Below are 25,875 nucleotides of genomic sequence, written 5' to 3' on the forward strand. Positions count from 1 at the left end.
GGAAACGGGAAACTTTCTATTTTCAATTTGAATCAAATTTAGTATTTTCCCATTACAGTTTTGAAGAAATATTCTTCTAAGAAATACAAATTCTAAAATATGATTCTTAAAGGAAAATCAGTGATATATTTTAATTTACTTACGTTATTACTGTACACGACATCAGAGTAAAAATGTTAATTAAAAAAATGCCAAGCAGTATCATGAACAAGATCACGTGGGAGGAAGTCGTGACGAAATTATTCTAGTACCTCGTTCCACTACAACATGCTAATATTACGTCGTTACACGCGTGTAATTAGACTGCGAAATTTTATGCGCCTGCGACCTCCGCAAATGTTCAAATAATTACAAAATGCGAAGCGTTGCAAACTTCACGAAGTTTCGTTTTATTTTCAGTTCATTGAAACCATCCACGAATGGAACGGAATTTAATTCCATTGAAATTTCTTCGAATTTTCATTGTAAAAATATAGATTTCAATGAAATTCCGCAGTCCGCTTGTAATGAAACTTCCTATGCGTTGTATTGTCACCCCCAGTGTATGCCTTAATGTTTCCATTGCATTAATCGAGTCGACGAATTTACCTGTTGCAGGAGCAAACCAAAAACATTCGCGTTCGACCATTGTTTTCACTCCTTGGACCCGAGCGCGGAGAATTTCGCGAGTCAAGAGGTGGTGTTCGACGCTCTCGGCCGCGACATTTTGGACAATGCGTTCCAGGGTTACAACGCCTGCATTTTCGCTTATGGACAAACCGGTGAGTCCAATTGTTCTTTTCTTCTGTGTATTGGGTCATCCCACGATTAATACTAATTTATGCGAACGAGAATTGCCAGAGACTATGTTAACCCCCTGCACTCGAGAGGCGATTCACAGTCGTCATTTGATTCAATACAGCAAAATCACAAAGTTTGATGTACGTTGTTAAAGTTCGTTTAACGTAATTATCCATGAAACGTTAAAATAGAATAATTCCATCCCTTGGTTTCTATATTATTTATATTAATGTTAGTTACAAAAGCCACCATTGATATTTCATTAGAAAATGAAGAATATATCCAGCGAAACAATTCTCGAGTGCAAAGGGTTAATACTGGATTCAGGAGTACTGTAAGACCTTGATTAACACTAAAACTACCGAGCAGTTAAATTGCCATTTTGTAATTCGTTTATAAAAAGTCTAAGAATGCATCTATTGAAACTTTAATTGATTTACGATTCAGTCTGCGCATTGCTAAACTAATTTCTTTAATAATTTCTCAGAGAGACATCTGTTATCTTTTCAATAATTGCTAAAAGAATCTGGAATAGGTCATTTTGACCCGTTTGGTAGTTTTAGTGTTAACAGAGGTTCGATTTTAACGTGATCTATATTCAATTTTTAATAAACTGGAACTAGATAATTTGGATTCTTGAATTATATTCTATAATATATAAGAATCCATTGGATCCTTGTGTGCATTGTGATTGAACAGTTTAAATATTAGAAAATTTACATTTCAAAATCAACAAAATTAAAGACCTTTTCAATGTATCCACACTATTTTAATAATAATTGATCTAAAATAAATGAATCTTTCTTTAGATGTTGTTTTTGACAAGTTATAGCTATGGGCTTCTCTTTATGAATATCGTCTTATGAATATGAACGATAATATTATCGATATAAATGATGACTATAAATGCGCGAATCTACACCAATGCGGACGTAATTTACCAATGTATATTCATTTACATCGCGAACAGAAATTTCCACAGGACCCGACATTTCGGCCTTGATGCAGCGACCTTCCGGGTTGCCACGCCCGCGTAATTCGCAGCTGATTAAACTCCCTTCGCGCGGAACGCTTCCAATGTGCTTTGATCAGCGTCTCATTTCATTTGCATTGTATCGGCCGTCTCGGATTACGGATTTGTCGCTTCGTCGCCGGCATTGTGCGGTTTTTAAGCCGCCGTTCCGCATCCGGAGATTATCATTACCGCGCGGCAGCGGGATTATCTCCTGCTTATCGAATTCAGAAGGAATTCTCACTTTTTTCAAATAATTTTCAGTCTTCCGTTCAACTATCTAATGATTGTAAATGGAGAAAAATTATGCGAGTCTCTTTTTTTCTTCGTAACTGAGGAACATTGAATTTGCTTCTACCGTTTGTAACTGTTAATCAATACATGCAGTCGTAATTTAATTAAATAGTACGGACTGTTTTAGAGAGTCCGAAGGAAAGAGTTATGAAGGAAAGATTAACCGTTTGCATTTGAATATTTATTCGGTTGAAATGTTCTTCATTTTGGAGCGAGATGAAGATACATTGTATAGGAATTGAGGAAATATTGACTTTAATATTAATTATTGGGCAATGAACTTTTATGTAGAAATCAATTGTACCGAAGAATGGTAAACTTGAAGAAAATATTTTATTTTTTATGCTAATGGGTTTGGTAGGTTAACGATGAGGATAAAAATAGATTAAATAGTAAAAAGTCGTTTGAATGTTGGTTTATTACTTTTTCTTAACCCTTTCCACTTAAAAATTTTATTGCTGAAAATGTAAGCAGTATTCCTTGAAACTAACTTAGAAGAAATGACATATTAAGGAACAATGCTAATGTATTTCAATATTCCTCATATCGATGCATTATACAGAGATTCATATTAAATATCAAACTTTATAATTTCACTAAAATTAAAATAAAATGTAGTTTAGATTTAATGTAAAGTAGTTATTTTCAATCAAAACTCTTTAATATTCCCCATATCGATGCATTGTACAGAGATTCATATTACAATAAATATCAAACTTTATAATTTCACTAAAATAACTATTTTTCATTACATATAAACTACATTTTATTTTCAATCCAAAACTTCAATAAAAAATCCAATCGAACCAACTATACTCTGCAATGCAAAGCGTTAACCCTCTATGAACCGAATTTTTGTTCACGATTAGAACAAAATCTATGCAGTACAAAATTAATAAATATCCACATATGAATACGAATTAACAATGTATTCAATACTTTCAATAATTTCATCAAACGAATATATTTTATAACTTTCAAGTTATAATGACGTTAAACTTTCACGCCTGAACGTATAAAAGTTTAAGTTAACTTAATTTTATTCACCACTTTGTGTGCAGAATGAAATAAATCAACAACATGCCAATATACCGATATGTGACTTCAATATTACATGGGTCTACAGAGGGTTAACACATTGAATGCCGCACGATTTTAAGATGCAAAATATGCGAAATGAAAAAAGTACAATATTAAATGATTTCATTGAATTGCGTTTTATTATCGCAGGATTGTTTTGCTGAATGTCACCGCATTAGGTAGCGTTATTTACAATATAGGAATGTTTTTATACAATTATCGTTTAATTGAGAGAATTACAGTGACTGAATTTGGGCGGGGGTCACCGGTGACCCGCATGACCATTCAACGTGTTAACCCTTTCGCGACGGGTACCGTGTATATACGGCAGTCACTTGGTGCATCACAGCGGCTGACGCCGTCTAGATACGGCAGTCACTTATTGGTTTTTTTATATTATTATTTTATTTCAATAGCGAACTCAAAATAAAGCTATAAATACATTGGTGGCGAAGTATGGTTCACTCGCGCTTTCGCGAACGACGACAAAGTATAGTCAGTCGCGCCGTCGCGAAAAGTGGCAAAGTATGGTCATTCGCACTGTTGCGAAAAGTAGCGAAGAATGGTACGGGTGCGCCGTCGCGAAAGGGTTAAACATACTTTTGCGTTCCATAAGTGCGGAAAAGTCCGCAGTCCGCGAATCACAATACACAGCGTCCCGCTTACTTATTGCAAAGGGACACGGAGTTCTTCCGTGGACCAAAGGAAGCGACATCAGTTAGGGGTTAACCGGCGGCACACCGAGATATAAGAGTTAAGGGCGGAGAAAATAACGACGTCAATTAGGAGCGAAGAATAATAACGCTGTAGGCCGTGATAACTGGAATTTATTATAATGCCGTGGCCTGTAATTTAAAGACTCCGTCGCGAGACACCGGGGTGCGGAAGTGGAAAGGTTAAGGGTTAATTGTGCCTCGGGAAAGAACAATGCCAGCTTACGGTCAACACTAAATAATAGGTAACGCGGTGGCGAAGTTCCTGCAATGCTACGAATATTCATATCTTTTATTAGCTTACTTTAACCGACAAAATGTGAGCAATTACAAAAAAAACATTCGTGATGAATCTGGAACTTATTTTGTATTAAATATATCCGAAGATGATATATTTGTTTCAATTTGTGTTTTAACAGTAAAATAATCAGATAGATAGAAATGACTCATCCCTGATGTCTTCTTTTTGCAATTATTAAAAAGATAATAAATGTTTCTTTAAGAAATTATTAAAGAAATTAATTCTCTACCACGTAAATTGACGTGTGAATTAATTGAAGCCTCAAAAGATGCATTCTTGGAGTTTCTAAAGAGAAATTTCAAAGGCTCAGTGTAACTGCTCGGTAGTTTTAATGTTAAGAATAGGGAAGCTTGTTAGGAACTTTGACAAGAGTGTTAATTGTGTGTTGGTGATCAAGACGTTGTGGAGAATACCATTGGTTATAATATCTAGACCTTTGATCTACTTTTATGTATCTTTTATTGATATCGATGCTTGGAATTTAGGCTTTAGATTTGTCAGAAGTGTGTTTGTTTCTTTGTAAATCACCCTGTAGATTTGTGAAATTTATTTGTTGAAGAAGATTAAAAAGCAGTAGTAATTGTTAAAATTGAGAAATTGTGGGGGAATTCTATGTAGAGTCTCTAGAACCTTGATGCAGATTTAAACGATCTTCTATCGTCATCAGTGCTAATAATTTATACTCCACATGTACTTGTCAGACGTGTCTGTTTCTTTACGAGTCACATAATATATCTATGAAATCCACTCGTTGATCAAAAACGAGGTAATACCTATCGTCGCAATCAAGAAATTATAGATGATCATTTTACCTATAGTCTTCAGAGAGCATAGATGACAGAGAGTATAGTAAATTCATGAAATTTTCATAATCAATGTGCCTCGCGCAATTGCAACGACTATAGCTTTGAATCAAATCGAATCAATGATTGAATTAAACTATGTACATTTTGCATAGGCCATTTGATTATCACAGTATAAAATAATAAAGTAATAATCCATAAAAACAAATTCATCTATTCATAAAGATGCATGAAAACGTATCTTTTCCTTTATTCTTAATTACTTCAAAGAAACAACCATTACTAATTCTGTGAAAAACATTGTATACCTATATTTTACTACTAGACTACAGATTGTTATGCATTTACGCAAAATTAAAAATTTCAAAATTCTATAGGATAAACTCAATTAACCCTCTGCACTCGAGAGGTGACTCTCAGTCACCACTTGATGCAACAAAACTATGAAGTTGAATATTTAATATTTCAAATCAAACTTTGCATTGCTACATGAAATATTTAAACAAAACCTTTGTTGTTTAATTTATCTATGAATTATCGTTAAATTAGTTCGAAATAATATCGCCTATATCAAGTCAGAAAGTGTTGAATATTTCCATTGAAAAGCTTCCGAGTGCAAAGGATTAAAAAGGACACTTAAAATATCCAAAATGCAATTTTTGATAGTATTCATTACGAATGAATCTGTTAAGTACTCGTGGTTACCGGAATGGTGATCGAGTTTTGTTGAATTTTGCACGTGGTGTACCGACTAATAAACTTGTACGGTTCGAAGGACCACCCGATGTTAATCGGGAACAAAACTTGGAAATGAGTAGGAGGTGAAGTGGACTTTGACTAAAATGCTATGTGCTTGATCGAAATTGTTAATTTGTGCTTTGTAGTCCGTACTTCCTACTCCGTACTCTGTGCTATGTACAATTTGAGCTGATACTTGTCGAAACTTGTTTCTCAACTGACTGGGCCTCCCAGAAACGTCTTCGACGACACCTCCGCAAGTCGTCTTCGCGGGGGTGAAGTCGTTCTGGTTGGCCCTTTAATTCTAGAAGTTTGTGGAAGGGAGAGACAGTCCCCTCCCTTCTTGGGTCTCCAAGTTGCTAATGTTAATAACTAATTCGTCGCGTTTGCAGTCGTCGACCGTGGCAGGTAAAAAAGCGAGAAACGCTTAGGCCCTTAAACACACATGCTAAACGGGCTAGAGAGTCAAAAATGCTGGTAACTGGACGCCAGATGTGAACAATAGACAGCGAAAATGTACAGTAAGAATAGCGGGCCTTATGGGTTCAGGGATTTATGGCTGCCACGGTCCCTTCTCGTAATACCGTAAGGACGACTGCAACTTGCGACGGGACGAAGGCTCTTATTGCTACGAAAAAACTAACAAATGTACAGCTAAGTCTTAGAAAGATAAAAAGCGTACACAAAACTAAAACTACGGTCGTTCAAGGGCCCGGACGAAACGGTAAGGCTATAAGTGGCCTTAACAGAATCCAATCTCCATTTCAATTAAAGAAAGCAATCCCCAAACACTTTCCAGACCCCAAACCGGCTGGCCGTAACATCGTACTTTACTTTTAAGTCACCCTGTACAGTCATCAGACTTTATCACGAGTTCAGAAACGAAACAATTAGAAGAATCGTCGCTCTGCGAAGGCTATCTACCGTTGCCGGCCATTCGAGGCGACATTTATTTCTCCAGATAAGAGGAAAGCATCGTTCTCCACCCTCGAGGTGCAGCGTATCACCCGCTCGGTTGTAGTTTAACGCCCGCAAATAACGCAATTAGAGAGGTCGGCGTCGATAAACGTCCACGGTTGATCTTACACGAGACATTGACCCAAACGCCGCGGAGCACGACACCGAGCGACACGTTGCATCTTTATTCAAAGCGAGTATCTGCATGTCGCAATTCTTTGGAGATACAGGGGATGATCTTAACCCATTAAGTCCCATGAAATTTTTTTTCTTGAGTTTTTAGATGAAATTTTGTATTTCGAGAAATGAGTGTCCATACTATCTTGGAAAAATAGTGAAAAAAATGTGACATATTCAATATACTATATATAGCAGTGACATATTCATAGATCACCTAATTTAATTGTTCATAACGTTGTTTATATTCAATGTTAGTGCATATAGTTTTCATTATTCTGGAAACATTTATTTTGTAATTCCAAGTTGCAAACATTGTAACTTTGTTATTTCGAATTTTATAAATAATTTCTCGTGGCAATGCAGTCATAGATCATTTTGTAAATTTTCAAAACTTTAAATGAAGTACAAGTTTCATCTGGAAATAACGTTTGATTCAATTTATTCATTCTAAATAGTAACTCATATTTATCCTAATCGTTAGATACATTATTTATTAACAAATAAATTGTCTATAACAATTTAGAGTGAGTGATCTATTAACAGATCACTGGGACTTAATGGATTAACACTGAAACTATCGAGCAGATCAATTGACTTCTTCAAATGTCTCTACAGAAACACTACATATTTTGTCTGTACGTTCATTCTAAGAGTTAATCCTCTGTAGGCTCGTGTAACTATAAAGTCACATATCAGCATATTGGCATTATGTTGATTTATTTCATTTTACACTCGACGTGGTGAATAAAATTAGGTAATCAGTTAACTTAAACTTTTATACGCTCAGGCAAGGAAGTTCAACGTTATTGTAACTTGAAAGTTATAAAATATATTCGTTTGATGAAATTATTGAAGCTATTGAATACATTGTCAATTCGTATTCATATGTGGATATTTATTAATTTTGTACTGCATAGATTTTGTTCTAATCATGAACAAAAATTCGGCCCATAGAGGGTTAAAAATTAACCCTTTGCGCTCCGTCGGTGCCCCTCAGTCGCCACTTGATTTCATACAGAAAAGTTATGAAGCTTGATAATATATTATTAATTAATGTTAAATTTTATGTAATCTACCAATATGTGGAATATCAAAATGAAGCAGCTTTGTTCCTTAATTCTGTATAATTTCTCATTAACACGTTGAATGCTATGGAGATTACCGGTGACTCCCAACCGAATCGAATTACTATAGTTCACTTAATGAAACGATGTATGAAACAATTATTTGAAAACATTTCTATATTATAAATAATGCTACCTAATACAGTGACATTCAGCTAGATGAACGTGTAACAATTATAACGCAATTCAATCAAATGATTTAATATTATACTTTTTCCATTGTGCGTATTTTACTCGATGAAATCGTGTAGCGTTCAACGTTTTAAGTTACTTTTAACAGATGTTGTCTAAATTTCATCCGAAAATATGTCGAGTACTTCTATCTAAGACCTTTGGAGTGCGAAGGGTTAACACTAGTTTTACGGAACGCGACAATTCGACGCACACCACACGAATATCTATCCTAGCAATCCATTTTTAACACTAGAATTACCAGGTGGGTCAGAATGACCAATCTCTAATTTCTTCGTTTACAATTACTACAAAGGTAGAGACACTTTTTTAAGAAACGATTAAAGCAGCTGATTTAGTAATACCTAAACTGATATATAAACTAATTGGAATCTTAATAATTCCGTGTTTATAGCTTTTATAAAGAAATTTTAAAAAGACGGTAGTGCTCGGTAGTTTTAGTGTTAAATCCTTAATTTCCAAAATCTAAACGATATAGAACGAACAGGGAGCTTCCAAATGAAATATGCAAGGCTCAATTCAAGTTTAATTTAAAGAATTGCTATTTTTTGTAATATTTATTTAATGCGACGAAACTTTTTGGTAAATTTAATGACACGTTTTTCTTGAACTTTCGACAGAGAAAATGTTTTTTGTTAATCAGAATAAAATAGTATTGTACCAAATTATTCAACATATTTATTTTTATCCATATTATAATTAAAAACCTTCATCGCAAAACTAACTATTGATCACAAGACAACAGTTCAAAAATTTTTCTTTGAAAATATTAATAAGGTAATTTGAAAAATAAGTTACGAAGGAGAAGTTAAACAAAATAATCTTACGATGCAATAATAAAGACTTTAGATTTTATATGTAAATCAGTTTGACAATCTTGTGCCTCGGATAGCGCTGGGTTGTCAGGGGTTGAGAGAAAAGGGGATGCAGAAGAGAAGAAAAAAAACGAATAGACAGTCAGATTATGCACTTCTAAAGACTCTTGCATCTTTCCTGTGCACTTAGTCGCTCGCTTGCCATCGACGAATCGGATTTAACCTTTCGTTTCGTCATCCTCTCAAGCGCTTAGACCGGGAGACCCGTGTCTTACGAGGGAATCGAAGATCAGAAATGTTGAGCTTGTTAAGGGGGTTTCAAGAAGCAACGAAGTCGATCGAGGGTTAAACGCCCGCAGTATAATGTTTAACCCTTGACGAACGGTTAAAGGAATTTGTCGTTGATCTTCAACCCCTTGCCTCACGATTCATTTCGACTCAAATATTCTTGTCCAATTCGTTTCATTTTGTTTTAATCTTATAGGCACCACTATTATAAAGGAAATTAAAGTATTACAGCATCAATTAATTTTTTTTTTATAAATAAGAATAGATGAAGGCAGTAACACGTAAGGGTTAATAGTCCTTTAATCTCTTGAGTAGAATTTTACAAATTATTTTATAAATCTGCTGTATTAGAAGCATAATAATTTTTTATTTTTATAAATATTTTTATAAGATAATTTATCAAATTTCACTTAAGAGATTAAAAGATTAGAGGGTTAAAAGATAGTTTGGAAATTTGAGTAGTCCTTTAATCTCTTACAAATAAACTTATTTATGAAAATAAAAAGTTATTTAGCTTATAATACAACAGATTTACAAAATAATTTCTAAAATTCAACTGAAGAGATTAAAAGACTATTACCCCTTACATATTACCGCCTTCATCAACTAACTAAAATTTCCGAACTACCCTTCAACCCTCCATGTTCTTCAACTTAACTAACCTCATCAATCAATTATACTAAATTCAATTCTAAAAAATCGACAAACTTGAAAAATACATTAACACGTTGACTGCCACGAGAATTTCTAGCGCTTCGGATAGTAACACCCATTATTTAATAACAAAGGCAAATGACATTGAAAATAATTATTAATGATTTAGTATTGCAATAATCATATTACGCTACGATCTACCTACTTACGTTACTAAATAATTTCATTTAAAATCAAGTTTCTTATTGTAATTGTTCTTCAGCAATTTGGAAGCTCCGGTCATCGGTGACCACCGTGGCCGTCAAAGCGTTAAAAAGCATACACAGAAAAACCGATGATCATCAAATCCGAGCACTCTCAAACCTCTCCTACGGGGTCATAAAAAATATTTTAATCCAAACCACCAGCAGGTTAACGTTCAAACACATTCATCACCAAGAGAACCGTGCAATTACGCCAAACGACCGAAAAAGAAGCAAAATCCTCGCGATTCCCGTTGCGCACTAGCGTAGCCAGCCTCTGTCCAAGCAATTATAATCAACGCAGACCGCGAAATTACCGTAACAAAAAAAAGGGGGAGGGGAAAAAACGTGGAAAATACAAATTGGCCTAAAAATAAAGGAACGCCGCTTATCGCGGCGGCCATGCTCGTTAAAGCCCGAATTTCGTGGCGCAACCCTCTCGCGTCGTAACGACACGGAGCAACCCCAACAGAGATAAGGGGCCGTTATTGGCGTCCCCCTGGATTCCTCCCTTTTCCCCCGTGGTTCTTTTTATTCCCCGTTGACCGGTATCACCGATTAATTTTCCAGGGTCCGGGAAATCGTACACGATGATGGGAAGCGGCGAGAACAAAGGTATAATACCGCGGCTGTGCGACAACCTATTCGACATGATCGCGAAACAGCAGAGCTCGGAGCTCACCTACAAGGTGGAGGTCTCTTACATGGAGATCTACAACGAGAAGGTGCACGACCTGCTCGATCCGAAGCCGAACAAACAGTCGCTGAAAGTCAGGGAGCACAATGTCCTGGGGCCCTACGTCGACGGGCTCAGTCAACTCGCCGTGACGTCACTCCAGGTAACGGGGAACGGGAAACGATAATTGGGCTGCTCGTCGGGCAAACCGATTAACCCTTTGCGATCGATGCCGCCACGTGGCGACATTTAACCCTTTCCACTCGAAAGTTCTCCGGTACGAGTATTCAGTATTTCTCAGTGTGATATAAACAATATTCTTTGAAATCAACTACTAAGACGACATACGTAAATTAAGAATCAAAGCTATTTTATTTCAATGTTTCGCGTTCGATATATTACATAAAACTTAACATTATATATAAGAATATATAATTAATCTATACTGAATTAAGTGGTGGCTGAGAGTCGCCTTTCGAGTGCAATGGGTTAACATTTGTTTTCGAAATCGGTGTCGCCAATTTGGCGACATGTTCTTTTTTCTGAGTAGTGTTGTTTTACGATATTGAGTAGTATTGTGTTTATTATTATTTACAGTATTTACATTCAACGAAACACATTAATTCCTACAAATTTTTAATATCCATATGTTGCATCACTGTTCTCTAGTTTTTGTTGTGTGGAGTTCATCTATTTGTCCAGTGAATGGTACAGTTGAGATCAGATGCACGATAGTTTTGTTATTAGTTTTATAAATATTGTTTGGTCAAAGTTTACGTTGATTTTGATTGACGCAATTAGAGAAATAGGTGTTATGATTTATTTTTGAGAATTTAATGTTTATTAAAGTGGGCAACGGTGGTTTTAGGTGGAATACTCTAAAGTAATAAATAACTTTGGAGTTCCATTGTTGATGTTTCTTACATTGAAGATAGTATTTTGAGATATAATTTGGTTGTTGTACTTGATTGTTCTTTGATTACTAAAGATTATAATCTACCGTTATTTATTAAAATTGATTGAAATAGCATTGTCGTTATTATAGTAATAACAATAAAAGGAATGTTTTATTCAGTACCATTATTCAGTACTATTATTAACATATTATTACACGTCATTACATCTCTTTCGCCTCATTCTAATTTCAAAATAGAATCGTCCTTTAAAAATCTGTATATTCTTTCCTATTTTTCATGAAATCATGAATAAAAGCATATAACGTCTTCCATTCAACAGCATTGATGAAAACGTAGACTTCCAGAAAATCTTTCCCCCCGAGAAATCCATGCGATGGTTAGTGCTCGTATTTTTTATGGTCTCTTTTGAGGGTAATAAAAATAAGATTAATGTTATATCGAGAGTAATTTGGATAGGAAATCTCCTGAAGAAGTTGTGCAATGAATGTCAGCCATGCGTTATCAAGCGTTCGGTGGAAGTGTCATTTATCAAGCGGCAACGTAGTCCGGTGTCCCTCGAAATTCTACGGGGGGAAAACTGTAATTGTGCGTCGGACACGGAGCGGCGATTCTCCTTTATTTATCACCTGTTTTGACTGGCGACTGGCACAGTTCCAAAGTGAAACCGTTATGATCAATTTCTGTCGCTGACGTGCTTCATCAATTCGATTTCGGTTATGACACATTCTGGAGCCCCAGACGAATCTGGAATTCGATATTCAATTTTTTAGCGATTTTAATCAATCTCGGCGATAGAATTCCAAGTTTCGCTGATCGGTCGCCACTAATACCGATGGCAGTGTCCTTTGACTAACGAGATAATAATTTGGATCTTTATTGCATCGAATACTACTGAAATGTAGACATGTTTGGAAATAAATTTTAGTATTGATTATTCTTTGACTAAATTATTTGTTTGTTTATTATATTAAATATTACCAGAATGCGGAGAAATTGTAATACATTCAAAATAAATTTTAGTGTTGATCATTCTTTGACTAAACTATTTGTTTGTTTATTATATTAAATATTACTAGAATGCGGAGAAATTGTAATACATTCAAAATAAATTTTAGTGTTGATTATTCTTTGACTAAACTATTTGTTTGTTTATTATATTAAATATTACTAGAATGCGGAGAAATTGTAATACATTCGAAATAAATTTTAGTGTTGATTATTCTTTGACTAAATTATTTGTTTGTTTATTATATTAAATATTACTAGAATGTGGAGAAATTGTAATTCATTGGAAATAAGTTTCGCATAGTGGAGGACTTAAATGTTGAATAACAAGAAAAATTTTTTTATGGCTTGTGAATGTTAGAAATATAATTTTTGTAGGTGTATGTTAAATATTGAAAAATGTTACTATTAATGGAAATATTATTACTGATCGATTTTCAATTCTGCTTTTCATATTAATACAATTTATATTTTATTCCATCGGTTTCTAATATTGATTTAATTATTGCCATACAGAAGCAAGAATTATTTAATGAATTCTCATTAACTCTACTTAATCTGCATTTATTTAATCTTTCTAATTATGTCGAATTTACCAAAGTAAACAACAATTTCGATTGTCTTGAATAAGCTTGACGCAACACGAATCGAACTGTTCTTTGGTCAATGCCTTGATTATTTGACAACAGTTCTCGATTCTTCAGGAATAGCAATGTTTGCTTGACGATAACAGAATTATGTTTTATAAAGTGGCTTCTTGTCGCATCGATTGAATTACACTCTCAGTAACGAGACAATTATTTCTGTTCGCCCAACAACCTTAGCAAATTGATTGAACCGTCACGATCGCGATCGAGTCTGAATCAAATGGCTTCCATCGATCGTTCGGCCGAGGTACGATCATTAAACGGACGGAGGTAATGATACACGATCCTTTCAGAAAGTAAAATCAGGTCGTTTTACATACGGCGAGGGCAGCGGCTGACTCTTTTATGCAACAAACACGTTTCGTGCATACCAGTAACGCGTGATAACTCTCAATTTGCTCTAACCGGTATAAAACTCTCCTACTAATGTCTCCTTCTTTTCTTTTTTCTTTTTTGTTTCTTTCCATTAAATGCCTTCACCGAGCCATCATCGTCTAATTTATTTAAACGAAGATAAGGACGATGGAATTTTTCGAAAAAACATCATACTACATAATTCATTCGATTTACGTGATGAAATAAAATCAAACATCGTGAAAAATGCACTCGATGCTCAATCTATTTTGTGTTCGTTCAAATAGAGAATATTAATTTTTAGGCAACCCAGTTTATGCAAATTGGGCCATTTAAAATTTGTATTCTGTTAAACATTCACTATGTAATTATATAGTTTCGAAATTGATATATAATTGATTACACGATTCTCGATGAAATATGCAAAGTAAGTTGTAGATTATGAAACACTTGTGTTATATTTTTTATGAATATTTCTTTGGTGAATCTGAGGGTCACTTTATATATAATTATAATTTATAATAATTCAGTTATAATTAGTAATTAATTTAATCAATATATATACATATATATATATATATATATATATATATATATATATATATAAAATGATTTAACCCTTTGTACTTGAGAGTTGTTTTCGCAACACATATCGAATATTCCCGAATGCAAAGGATTAATATAGGAAAAGCTTGAAATGAGAATATTAAATATTTACGTATCACTTTCCAGGATATTGACAATCTGATGGCCGAGGGCAACAAATCGCGAACGGTGGCGGCGACGAACATGAACTCGGAGAGCTCCCGTTCGCACGCAGTGTTCTCCGTGATTCTCACGCAGACGTTGACGGACGCGAAAAGCGGCGTCAGCGGGGAGAAAGTCTCCCGAATGAGCTTAGTGGACTTAGCAGGGAGCGAAAGGGCTGTGAAAACTGGGGCGGTGGGCGATAGGCTTAAAGAAGGAAGCAATATAAACAAGTATACATTTTCTTCTTGTCCTCTTCAATTTCCTTCTACTGGCTAATTTAACCGTTCGATTTTTATTAATTTTTAGTAGTATTGGTAATTGTTTATTCATTTTTAGTAGTACTGGTAATTGTTTTATTAATTTTTGGTAGTATTGGTGATTTTTCATTCATTTTCAGTTGTATTGGTGACTTTTTGTTAATTTTTATTGGTACTGATGATTTTTTATTAATCTTTAGCAGTACTGGTGATTTTTCATTAATTTTGTAGTAGTATTGATACTTTTTTTTTATTAATTTTTAGTAGTATTAATTGTTTTCCATTCATTTTTAGAAGGATTGGTAATTTCTAATTAATTCTTAGTAGTATTGCTGACTCTAATTAATTTTGAGTAATCTTGGCAATTTTTAATCAGTGTTTAGTAGTCTTATCAATCATGCACCTCACCAGAATAATTTAACTTCTAATCTAATGAATACATTCCAAACATCCTCGCAAAAAATTCAAGAATTAAGTAAACAACTTTTTAATCGAAAATATTATTTATGAAATATTAATTACACTGAAGTGCTCAACTGGTTTTAATTGGAAGTCCAATTTATCACCTTCAAAAGAAAGGCAAACTTTGACGAACGTTCGGTGTGTTCAGTAATACGAGATGATCAAATAATGAAGCTCTTCCGTAAATTAGTTATTTGACAATTAAGCTCCGTACAAGAACTTCGGAGTCTTATTAGCTTGAAAGGAAATTTGGTTGTTGTTAGAAGGATGTTTGAGGATGTTCGGTTCGTTTTGAAACGTTCTGTAAGTGATCGATCGAGGGATACACGAGGGGCAAATATTTGCAGATCCCTAACGACGTTGGGTCTAGTCATTTCGAAGCTGGCGGATCAGAATTCCGGAAGCAATAAGAATAAGGACAAGTTCGTGCCGTACAGAGACTCTGTTTTAACGTGGCTACTGAAGGTAACCTCGCAATACTCTTATTTCATCAAATTTTACTAAATCCTTAATAATAAAAAAGAAGCTATTAAACTTTCCAAAGATAAAATCAACACTGTGAAGTGAAATAAAAATATTTAAAAATAAAACCAATATTTTCAATGTCTACTGAATAAAACTATAATATGATTTCTAAATACTTTCACACTTCATTGTCAAATACTGTTCCAAAATCAACTGCAACAAATATTCTCTCAAGTTATAAATTTGACTATTTATTATCAAATACAAGGAATAATAATTCATCCACCAAATCTCAAAATATTACTATTAAAATATTACAGTAATTACTAACTCAATTATATTTTAATAAACAGACAACAATCTATCGTATTTTAAATTCTGATTCATTTTCACGAGCTCGAAAATAAAATATCATACCTGTCGCAATAGGTCTTCGAAGCAGCTTGTCCAAGTGACATTTAAAAATAGTATATTTGGCCAGTAAATGACTAAGATAAAAATGGTCGCTAATAAACCAGAGTAATTATCGAATGGGCCGTATACAGTTCCGCCCGTGGTTTCGCGTGTGAAAATATTGCGATTCGATTCCAGGATAACCTTGGCGGGAACAGTAAAACTGTAATGGTGGCCACTATATCTCCCGCGGCGGACAATTACGAGGAAACGCTTTCCACCCTCCGATACGCGGACAGAGCGAAGAGGATCGTTAATCACGCGGTGGTCAACGAGGATCCGAACGCAAGAATTATTCGGGAGCTGAGGCAGGAGGTGGAAACGCTGAAGGAGATGCTGCTGCACGCGACCGTAAGATCAATCTTCCTCAGTAAATAGTGTCATTGCTATTAACCCCTTCTTCCATAGCCGTTTGAGTACCGGAGGTTTTTTAAAAAAAAAACACGAAAAGCGCCGAACAATAGCGCTTTCTGAATGGGATGCGATAAGATCCAAGCGACGCGATGGCGCTGCTTTTATTCTGCGTCGAGAAAAGCCAAGCAGCGCGACAGAGCTTATCTTAACACGTTGACTGCCACGAGAATTTCGAGCGTTTCGTTATAGCAAGATTTATTCCTTTATAATACAGGAAAATAGTATTAGAAATAATTATTAATGTTTTGGTATTACAGTATACACTATTACAGTATTACAGTATTACACTATTATCTATCTTCTTGTGTTACTAAATGTTTGGATTCAATATCAATTTTCTTATGGTAATCGTTTTCAAGCAATTTGGAAGCTCCGGTCACCGGTGACCACCGTGGCAGTCAACGTGTTAATCTATGTTAATACTATTATATATTGATTTATAATAGGTAACGACGAAATACAAAATGTATCACTTGGATTACTTATATATGTTACGGTAAATGTGATTAATCCGGTGATTATGTATAATTGCCGGTTGTTATATATAATCACCACTGAGTTTGGTAAATGTGATGAATTCTTGAATATTTATCAAATTCACCGGCGAGTTTATATAATTTGCACTCCGAATTTCTTTTGCATTTTTTCCTCGATAACTCTGCATTATTACATTTTATTTGAAATGTATGTTAAAAAATAGCTCGTAAAGAGCAGTGTAAACAATTCTTCGTACTGATAATATTGAAGATAACATATTAATATGATCTGTTTTAAAAATATCTTGACAAAGAAGCACTCCCGCGAATAAAACTGATGTAGAGTCAAAAATTCGATTCTTAAAATTCAATGATTCTTCGTTTGTACCTTTACTAAGAGAAGAATCAGTGATACATAACACTGTTGTTTTTCGTGTCAGCGTGTTAACGACGAAGTAGCTCTCATCAATCACAGTCGTGTAAGAAATCATAACGCAAGGAGATCTTTGTATTGAGATCAAAGGAATTTTCCCAATTGTTCACGAGAACTGAAGAAAATTACATAGAAGAATATTTTAGAATGATTGCACGGGCACTGGGTTGCCAGCATAAGGGTTAAGGCAACTTTCGGCTGATGATAGCTAGCGAGCGCGCGATATCTGAAAGTCGAATCTTATTCAGATCGCTCCAGGCAGCAGAAAGTTTTGTCTACTGTAAATAAAGATGAAATTCGGTCACCGAGAGGACAATTGAATCGCGCAATAAGACAAAATATAAAATCATTATTGGCTCTAGAACAATAGTCTTTATCTAGGATTTGAAGTTGCCGAGATAAGCTATCAGGCACAATTGAATCAGGAGAGGAGATAATAAGCTGGAAAACGTTAGCGAAACTCGATATAAATGATTTTCTTCGTGACTTGGTTAAATTGCTAATGAAAGTTGTGCTTTCGAGTTGTGCTTGCGGTTAAGTTGCTATTCGACTTGTGCTTTTCAGGAAGAAGCTTTTGGAATTTATATTTGATTACAAGTTTGGAGGGTAATGGTTTACGACATCAAAAATGGCACGATTTTTAACGTATTTTTATTGTACTAGTATTTTTACTAAAATAAAAGTAGTAGTGAAATTGAACGGAGCGAAAATCAATGAATTTTAGATTTACGTTAAATTTCATTGATATTTGTACTTTTTATTGTGTTTTATCGGATTGTATTGATTTCAAGCTTCGAATTACTTAAATATTACGAATTATTCTATATACAGTGCTAATAAAATATTTAAAGGCACGAAGGTTATTTAATTCTTGCACGATTTGTTTATAAATTTTTAGAAATCCAAAGTTTAATGATTCTGATAATTTATAGAGAAATTTGAATGTGAATAATTCTAATAATTCATAGAAAAATCTGAATTTTAATAATTCCAATAACTTATAGAAAAATTTGACTTTTACCAATTCTGATAATCTATCGAAAAATTTGAATTTTAATCATTCTAATAATTCATAGAAGAATCTGAACTTTTCTAATTCTGATAATTTATAAAAGAATTTAAATTTCAATCATTTTAATAATTTATAGAAAAATCTGAATTTTGATAATTCCAATAACTTATAGAAAAATCAGGACTTTACCAATTCTGATAATTTATAGAAAAATCTGAATTTTAATCATTCTAATAATTCACAGAAAACTCTGAATTTTTCTAATCCTGATAATTTATACAAAAATCTGAATTTTAATCATTATAATAATTCACAGAAAAATCTGAACTTTACCAATTCTGAAAATTTATAAAATAATTTGAATTTTAATCATTTTAATAATTCATAGAAAAGTCTGCATTTTACTGATTCTAGTAACTTATACAAAAATCTGAAATTTTATTTAATTTTCAAAGAATAACCAGATGGACGTAGAACTGAAATGAAATGGAATGAAATAGAAACCTTAAGGTTCCACCGTAATCCATCCTCTTTCTAGCCGCTCAAAGTGATTGATAGAGGAAGATGCTTCTGACGGTGTAGTTACCGAAACATTAATCGTTTCCTTCCGGCTGATCCCGCAATTTTCTGCTGTTCTGTTCGTGAAGGTACAAGGATCGGTAGTGGGCCAACAACGCACAGACATAACGGAGAAGCTGTCGGAATCGGAACGGCTGATGAAGGTGATGTCGCAGACGTGGGAGGAGAAGCTGGTGGAAACCGAGAGGCTGCAGCACGAGAGGCAACAGTCATTGGAGAAAATGGGTATCAGCGTGCAAGCTTCCGGTATCCAAGTCGAGAAGAACAAATACTACCTTGTCAATCTTAACGACGATCCCAGCTTGAACGAGTTATTAGTCTATTACCTGAAGGTATTCAAAATGATTGATCATAATAATTATTTATTACTAACAATTATTTATTATTCTCTCGAGTTACCAGAACATACGCGAAAAACATCCTACAATAACAATTACTAATAACTAAACTTTATACGATTATATCTACTAAACATTTATCAAACTAATTGTATCTAATCAATTATTCTGTTAAAAGAGATCTATGAAAATGGAAATTTTAAGTTTAATTATTTCTCCTCAACTGAATTTTGGACATTCACTGTAGTTAATTTTATCATCGTTATAGGAAAAGTCAGTTCAGAATATACGACTAAAGTTAGAAAATAGTTGTAAAAAATTCGATAGGTGCCTTTTAATTCTTCGTCAGAAATAATGTTAAGATTCATGGTAGAAAACGACAGAAAAATACTAAAAATATCATAATTTTCAAGGGGTTTCTTTCAATTTTCGAGTTTATTCGATCAATTATATTAACCTTTTAACTACTGTACGCCACTATAGTAGCTTCAGCGCAAGTCATTTTTTTAACGACGCGTCACAATAGCGACTTCCCTGGATACCATGTTTTTAATAACACAGAATTAGCTCACTCTGTCTATAGATATGTCTAAGTCATCTTATATATCGAACATATAGATATACTCATATCGTCTGACTGCCCTCGTCGCTTCTTTTATTTCACATCTGTTTCACGTAAGATAAAGACACCAGTAATTGACTTGGTACCAGTAGTTGATCATTTTTCAGAATAACGTAACAAACAAGGTTTCCAAAAGTAATAATCTATCAATGAAGACTGAATTAAGTTGTTTATCATAAAAACTAACAACTTATTTGATTGACGTTGGTTGCATGCCTCCAATTTCCAACATGGAATTAACTTTTATTAACATTTTTATTTGCCCTGTTACTTGTGATTTCTCACAATCGTTGCAAGTAAACGATATTAAAGTAATCACCTTTCGTGTCTTTGGTTTTACTATAACTCAACTAGTAATTAACATAGTTAATTATTAGCTGTCTCGTTTTAAAAGATGGTCAACTTCTTTTCCAAAGATGTCTATAAAATTTACATAATATAACTGTTTCAAAAAAGTTCACTTTGTTACATAATGTACGAGGTTCAAACAGCATTTTCACGCATGGAATCTCTATCTAATAAAGAAGCAAGCGTTTATTATTATTCAGGCAGAGAATTTTTCCTAATTGGTCAACTATTGGTACTTTTACCTTAAACGACATTTTTTAGCAACATTTCTAATGTCATAGTAAAAACATGATATACAGTTTTGTGTGGTTCGCGTTGAAGCTTGCCGTGCAGAGATAATACATCATTGCGTTTGCTATTATTCAGGCAGAGAATTTTTCTCAACTGGTCAACTATTGGTGCTTTTACCGTAAACGACATTTCCTAGCAACATTTCTAATGTCATGAAGCTTGTCTTATCTCGTGCAGAGATAATATATCATTGTGGAAAATCCCGTCGTAGCTAAAAGATTGAACCGATGTTTGTGTGAAAACTTAGGAAAGGACACTGGTGGGCGGTCGTTCAGCGAAAACGGACCAGGACATTCAGCTTCACGGTTTGGGTATCCTGCCTGAGCATTGTGTGATCACGATAGAGGAGACCGGCCTGTACATGACGCCGTTGAACGGCGCCAGGTGTTTCGTGAACGGCACGCAGGTCGTCGAAAAAACGCCGCTGCTGCACGGCGACAGGATCGTCTGGGGAAATCATCATTTCTTCCGGGTGAACTGTCCCAGAAGCGCAACAGGTATGATCGAAGGTCGCTCGGAAGACAGAACTTCTTTTATCCTGTGCTCTATGATTTATTTTATAATTAGATTTGTAGCAGTTGCTTTTTGTTGTTGGTAATTTACCTATCTATTGGGTTGTTCTTAAATAATGCGGTTTTTTCGTGCTTCTTTTATTTTTTAAAATTAAGGTAAGCGAAACTTATTTTAGCTTAAATGACATGAGGGTCACCGATGGCCCCTAACTAAATTGAATTACTGTAGTTCACTCAATTAGACGAGGATTATTTGAAAACATTTTTATGTTATAAACAATGCTACCTAGTGCGATGATATTTGAATAAATGAACGTGTGATAATAATAACGCAATTCAATCAAATGATTTAATATTATATTTTTTCGATTTTGTGTATTTTGATGTATAGAATCGTGCGGCATTCAATGTATTAGTGTAAAATATATTCTTATTCATTATCTGTAATGCTCTTGCATCTTGCTGGTAGATTTTCAATGCCTCTATTCCAAGATTTGATTTGATGACGAAAAATATAGTATGTTCGATTGAAACCGCATTACTTATGGGATGACCTAATAATAGTAGGCATTGAAGGATTTATTGAAGGGTCACATTAGAATTAGCAGTCGACTTGATTAGATTATATTTTCTTTTGTAGAAAATATAATAGTGTATTTATTGAATGTTGATTAATTTATATTTTAGTTTTTAACCCTTTGCACTCGTATGTCATGCTAAAAATGACGATATAAATTTGTTATAGAACATTGGAAATTGTTTGAAAAAGTACCACACTTTAAAAGATTATAAAAATTAAATCTTATAATAATAAATAAACTTAATTCAGGAAAAATTAATTAAAAAATTAATTCATTTCCCTAAAAATAAATGCAGATTTACATCCGATAACATTGAAAATAAATCAAGTGCAAAGAGTTAGCATTAAAACTAACATCAGTCAAATTGAGAGATTTCAGTTTTCTTGTTTCGCAATTATTGTTACATTAAAAGTATTAAATATCATAAATAATTTAAAACATAAATAGTTTCGTTTCAATATTATAACGAATATATAAAAAAGTCGAATAATATCGATTGTACAATTTTTATAAATTTTACATATTGATGCTATTAAATGCTCGGTAATTCTAGTGTTAATATATTGTTCCTTCATTTACAGTAACATATAACATACTCAATTACAGTACTTTTAAAAGAAGTCACGAATGAGTCATTTTGAAGCATCTAGTAGTTCTAACATTAACCATCGGTACCTAAGAATGTTTTAAATACATTTTTCAATGATAATAACAATTGGGTGAAACCTTCTGACAATAAATTATCCGTATATAATTAAGAATTTACTGATTTTGTTTAACAGCGATCAACAGCGAGCCACAGACACCCGCGCAGAATATTGATTACAATTTCGCGAGGGAAGAGCTGATGCTTAAGGAGCTGTCAAATGACCCGATACAGAGGGCCATCGCGAGACTAGAAAAGCAACATGAAGAGGATAAACAGGTGCGAAGTCTAGGACATCAATCGAAATACATGATTAATTTCATGAAGGAAGTTATTCGTTAGACTCCGAATTTCATAGAACTCACTGCTCATTCTGTTATATTGTTTTGTTACATAATAAAATAACATAAACTACATTTAAAAATTAATTATTAGAATTAAAAAATTCTAATTTCTTTGCAAAAAGCGACGCAAAAATATTAAAATTTACTATTAGTCATTGAAGAAGTAAATTTTTGAACGCTTCAAACTTAGATCTGTCAACAAGACACTCATACTTATTATTGCCAGATATTATTACTGTATATCATTATTATTGCAATTATTATTAAAACTTGAATACGATTTTAATGCAGTCATATTTAAAATGATTATGAACGCAATAATAAAACTATCATTTAATTACAATCAAAATTATTAACTCGCTAATAAGACCTTAATAGTAATTGAAATTGTTATTGACACATTAATAAGGCCTTAATGTAATAATAATTAAAATCATTATTAACACGCTAATAAGGCCTTAATGTAATAATAATGAAAATTACCATTAACACGTTAATAAGGCCTTAATGTACTGATTAAAGTTATTATTAACACGTTAATAAGACCGTTCATTTATGAAAAGGTCGCGCTGGAGAAGCAAAGGCAAGAATACGAGCGCCAGTTCCAGCAGCTGCGCAACACTCTATCGCCATCGACGCCATATTCACCTTACGTACCCTATGACCCGCTGAGAGGAAGTCAAAGCGGTAAATTGCCAGCCTGCACGCCGACCACGCAAATGCGCGTCGAGAAATGGGCGCAGGAGAGGGATGAGATGTTCAAGAGGAGCTTAGGTCAATTAAAGGCGGACATCTTGAAGGCAAACTCTCTGGTGCAGGAAGCGAACTTCCTGGCGGAAGAAATGGGGAAGCAGACGAAATTTAGCGTCACCCTGCAGATACCGCCCAATAATTTGAGTCCGAATAGAAAGGTATTATTTATTCCAGAAGATTTTAACGAATGAAATTGTTTTGATGAACATTTCCATTGATTAGAAAGTGAAAACATCCACGTGAGTACGACAAACTTGTCGAAAACCATCTGTCTTGTTATAACAGTTATTTCTTTTCAATTTTACACTTAATTTAGCAATTGTTGAATTGTTTGTCTGCCTTTTATCATTGTTATCATGCGTTTAGATTGCAATAATTAGACTGCGTACTTGATACGCGTTGATAATGCGAAATGAGTGTTGTAATTAAGTTTCAATTCGGTCACTTTAGGTTTAATGGTACTCTTTATAAATGATTTTATTTTTCTATAATTTAGGAAGTTCGATTTATTGAGTGTATTATCTGAAATGTTTCCTATGAGAATTGGTATTTTACGTAGAATTTGAATTTGGCGAAAAATACGCAGTCTGATTAGAGGAGTTAATTAAAGTCACATGCACCATACGATTATCATAGTTTTGTATTGATTCATGTATCGCGATATCTCTATAGAATCCTAATTTCAAATTTGATTTTCAAATTTTTTAATAAATCACTTAATTCAATTTCTAACGAATACGATTATTATAATTTTCTATTTATTCGTGTATCACAAGATATGAATAAATTCTTAGTTACAAATTTCATTTTCGAATTTTTTTAATGAATCACTGAATCAATTCAATTTTCAATGAATCACGGTTTCTGTACAGATTCGCAGCTTCGTTTATAATTTCACGTATTTTCAGTTGGCTTTCTGTTGTGTTTATTTATTTGTGATCGTTCTGCTTTCGCACTCTTCGGTAAGCAGAGTGTATTTTTCCAGCGGGGCGCGTTCGTCAGCGAACCCGCGATCTTAGTTAAAAGGACGAACACGGGTAGCCAGGTGTGGTCAATGGAGAAACTAGGGAACAAATTGGTCGATATGCGAGAGATGTACGAGGACTGGAAGGATCCTAACAACTTCCAACGATTGCCTGCCATGAAGGCAAGTGACTTGACCCAAAACAATCTCTAGGAAAAAATATAAGAACATTAATTTTCTCAATTTTTCTTTTCTGAACTTAACCGCATTGACTTCTGAGCGACTCATATAATAAATGTAATATCATTGTGATTTGAGATTGATAGAATTTTCCACTGTGTAATTACGTTAGATTATACTATAATGTGCACAACTATCAATGACAGAGAAGGAACTGCACCACTATAGTAGCATACAACTCAAAAAACTGATACATACGAAAACCACTATAGCGTCATATTCAAAAATTAGATTACACTATAATCTGAACAACTATCGATGACAGAAAGAACTGCACCACTATAGTAGCATACAGCTTAAAAAGCTAATATACATGAAAACGACTATAGTGTTATATTCAAAAATTAGATTATACTATAATATACAAAACTATCAATGACAAAGAAAGAATTGTACTCAAAAAGATGATACACACCAAAAGCACTATAGTCTCGTACAGCAGCTGAAATATTAACCATAATATCCTTTTCTGAATTACTTCTCTACGCAGGACGAGGTACCAGGAAAGACGCAAGACCCATTCTTCGAGTCGCAAGAGAACCACAATCTGATCGGAGTGGCGAACGTGTTCTTAGAGGTTCTGTTCCACGACGTCCGGTTAGACTATCACACGCCGATCATCAGCCAACAGGGAGAAGTCGCTGGACGACTGCAGGTCGAGATCAGCCGTACATACGGGCATTTCCCTCAGGACCGCATGTGCGAGGCTGCGTCCGAGTCCTCGGCCAATTCGACCTCGTCCGAGCCCGAGGATTATTCCGGCTCGAGTCACGTCACCTGCCGTGTCACGATTAAACAGGCCACCGGCTTACCTCTGTCACTGAGCCATTACGTGTTCTGCCAGTACATGTTCTGCGGCCACCCGGAGCCGATCGTGGTCCCAGCTGTGGACAACTCCGAGCAACTCAACTCGAACTGTCAGACCGGGCAGAGGGACTCTTTAGCGTTCAAGTTCGACCACACGAGTAACTTTGTTGTACCCGTCACGGAGGAGTTCATGGAACACTGTGCTGGTACGCGAGGCATTCCCTTTTTCTTGGATTTTCTAGTTTCTTTTGTTATCATTGGAAATTCAGAGTTTTAGCCATTTTTTAAAGACTTTTCGTTCGGGCTGCATGGGGCGTATACTACCCACACTTTTACAGTTAAATAAAATTGACCCT

General features: G+C 34.4%; 2 protein-coding genes across 15 annotated transcripts in view; one reads left to right on the top strand and one right to left on the bottom strand.

Annotated features, from left to right (window-relative positions):
- The window catches only part of LOC116426101 (Kinesin heavy chain 73), a 208,315-nt gene that overhangs the window by 146,628 nt on the left and 35,812 nt on the right, over positions 1 to 25,875 (top strand). For 10 of the 14 annotated variants that reach the window (XM_031974591.2, XM_031974592.2, XM_076372624.1 and 7 more), the window contains exons 3-13: positions 598 to 761; positions 10,744 to 11,012; positions 14,505 to 14,752; positions 15,589 to 15,706; positions 16,298 to 16,510; positions 19,142 to 19,405; positions 20,920 to 21,169; positions 22,548 to 22,690; positions 23,319 to 23,666; positions 24,479 to 24,655; positions 25,203 to 25,725. In XM_031974591.2, coding sequence (XP_031830451.1) covers positions 598 to 761; positions 10,744 to 11,012; positions 14,505 to 14,752; positions 15,589 to 15,706; positions 16,298 to 16,510; positions 19,142 to 19,405; positions 20,920 to 21,169; positions 22,548 to 22,690; positions 23,319 to 23,666; positions 24,479 to 24,655; positions 25,203 to 25,725 — 2,717 coding nt within the window. Of the gene's footprint in view, positions 1 to 597; positions 762 to 10,743; positions 11,013 to 14,504; positions 14,753 to 15,588; positions 15,707 to 16,297; positions 16,511 to 17,948; positions 18,114 to 19,141; positions 19,406 to 20,919; positions 21,170 to 22,547; positions 22,691 to 23,318; positions 23,667 to 24,478; positions 24,656 to 25,202; positions 25,726 to 25,875 lie in introns of those variants that run through there. The other 4 variants (XM_031974593.2, XM_076372627.1, XM_076372628.1 and 1 more) reach the window with 2 other exon arrangements.
- Positions 1 to 25,875, bottom strand: part of LOC143175142 (uncharacterized) — a 165,524-nt gene that overhangs the window by 86,876 nt on the left and 52,773 nt on the right. The gene's annotated exons all lie outside the window — the stretch shown is intronic.

Source organism: Nomia melanderi, chromosome 12, assembly GCF_051020985.1.
Source record: "Nomia melanderi isolate GNS246 chromosome 12, iyNomMela1, whole genome shotgun sequence".
NCBI classification, from domain to species: Eukaryota; Metazoa; Arthropoda; class Insecta; order Hymenoptera; family Halictidae; genus Nomia; species Nomia melanderi.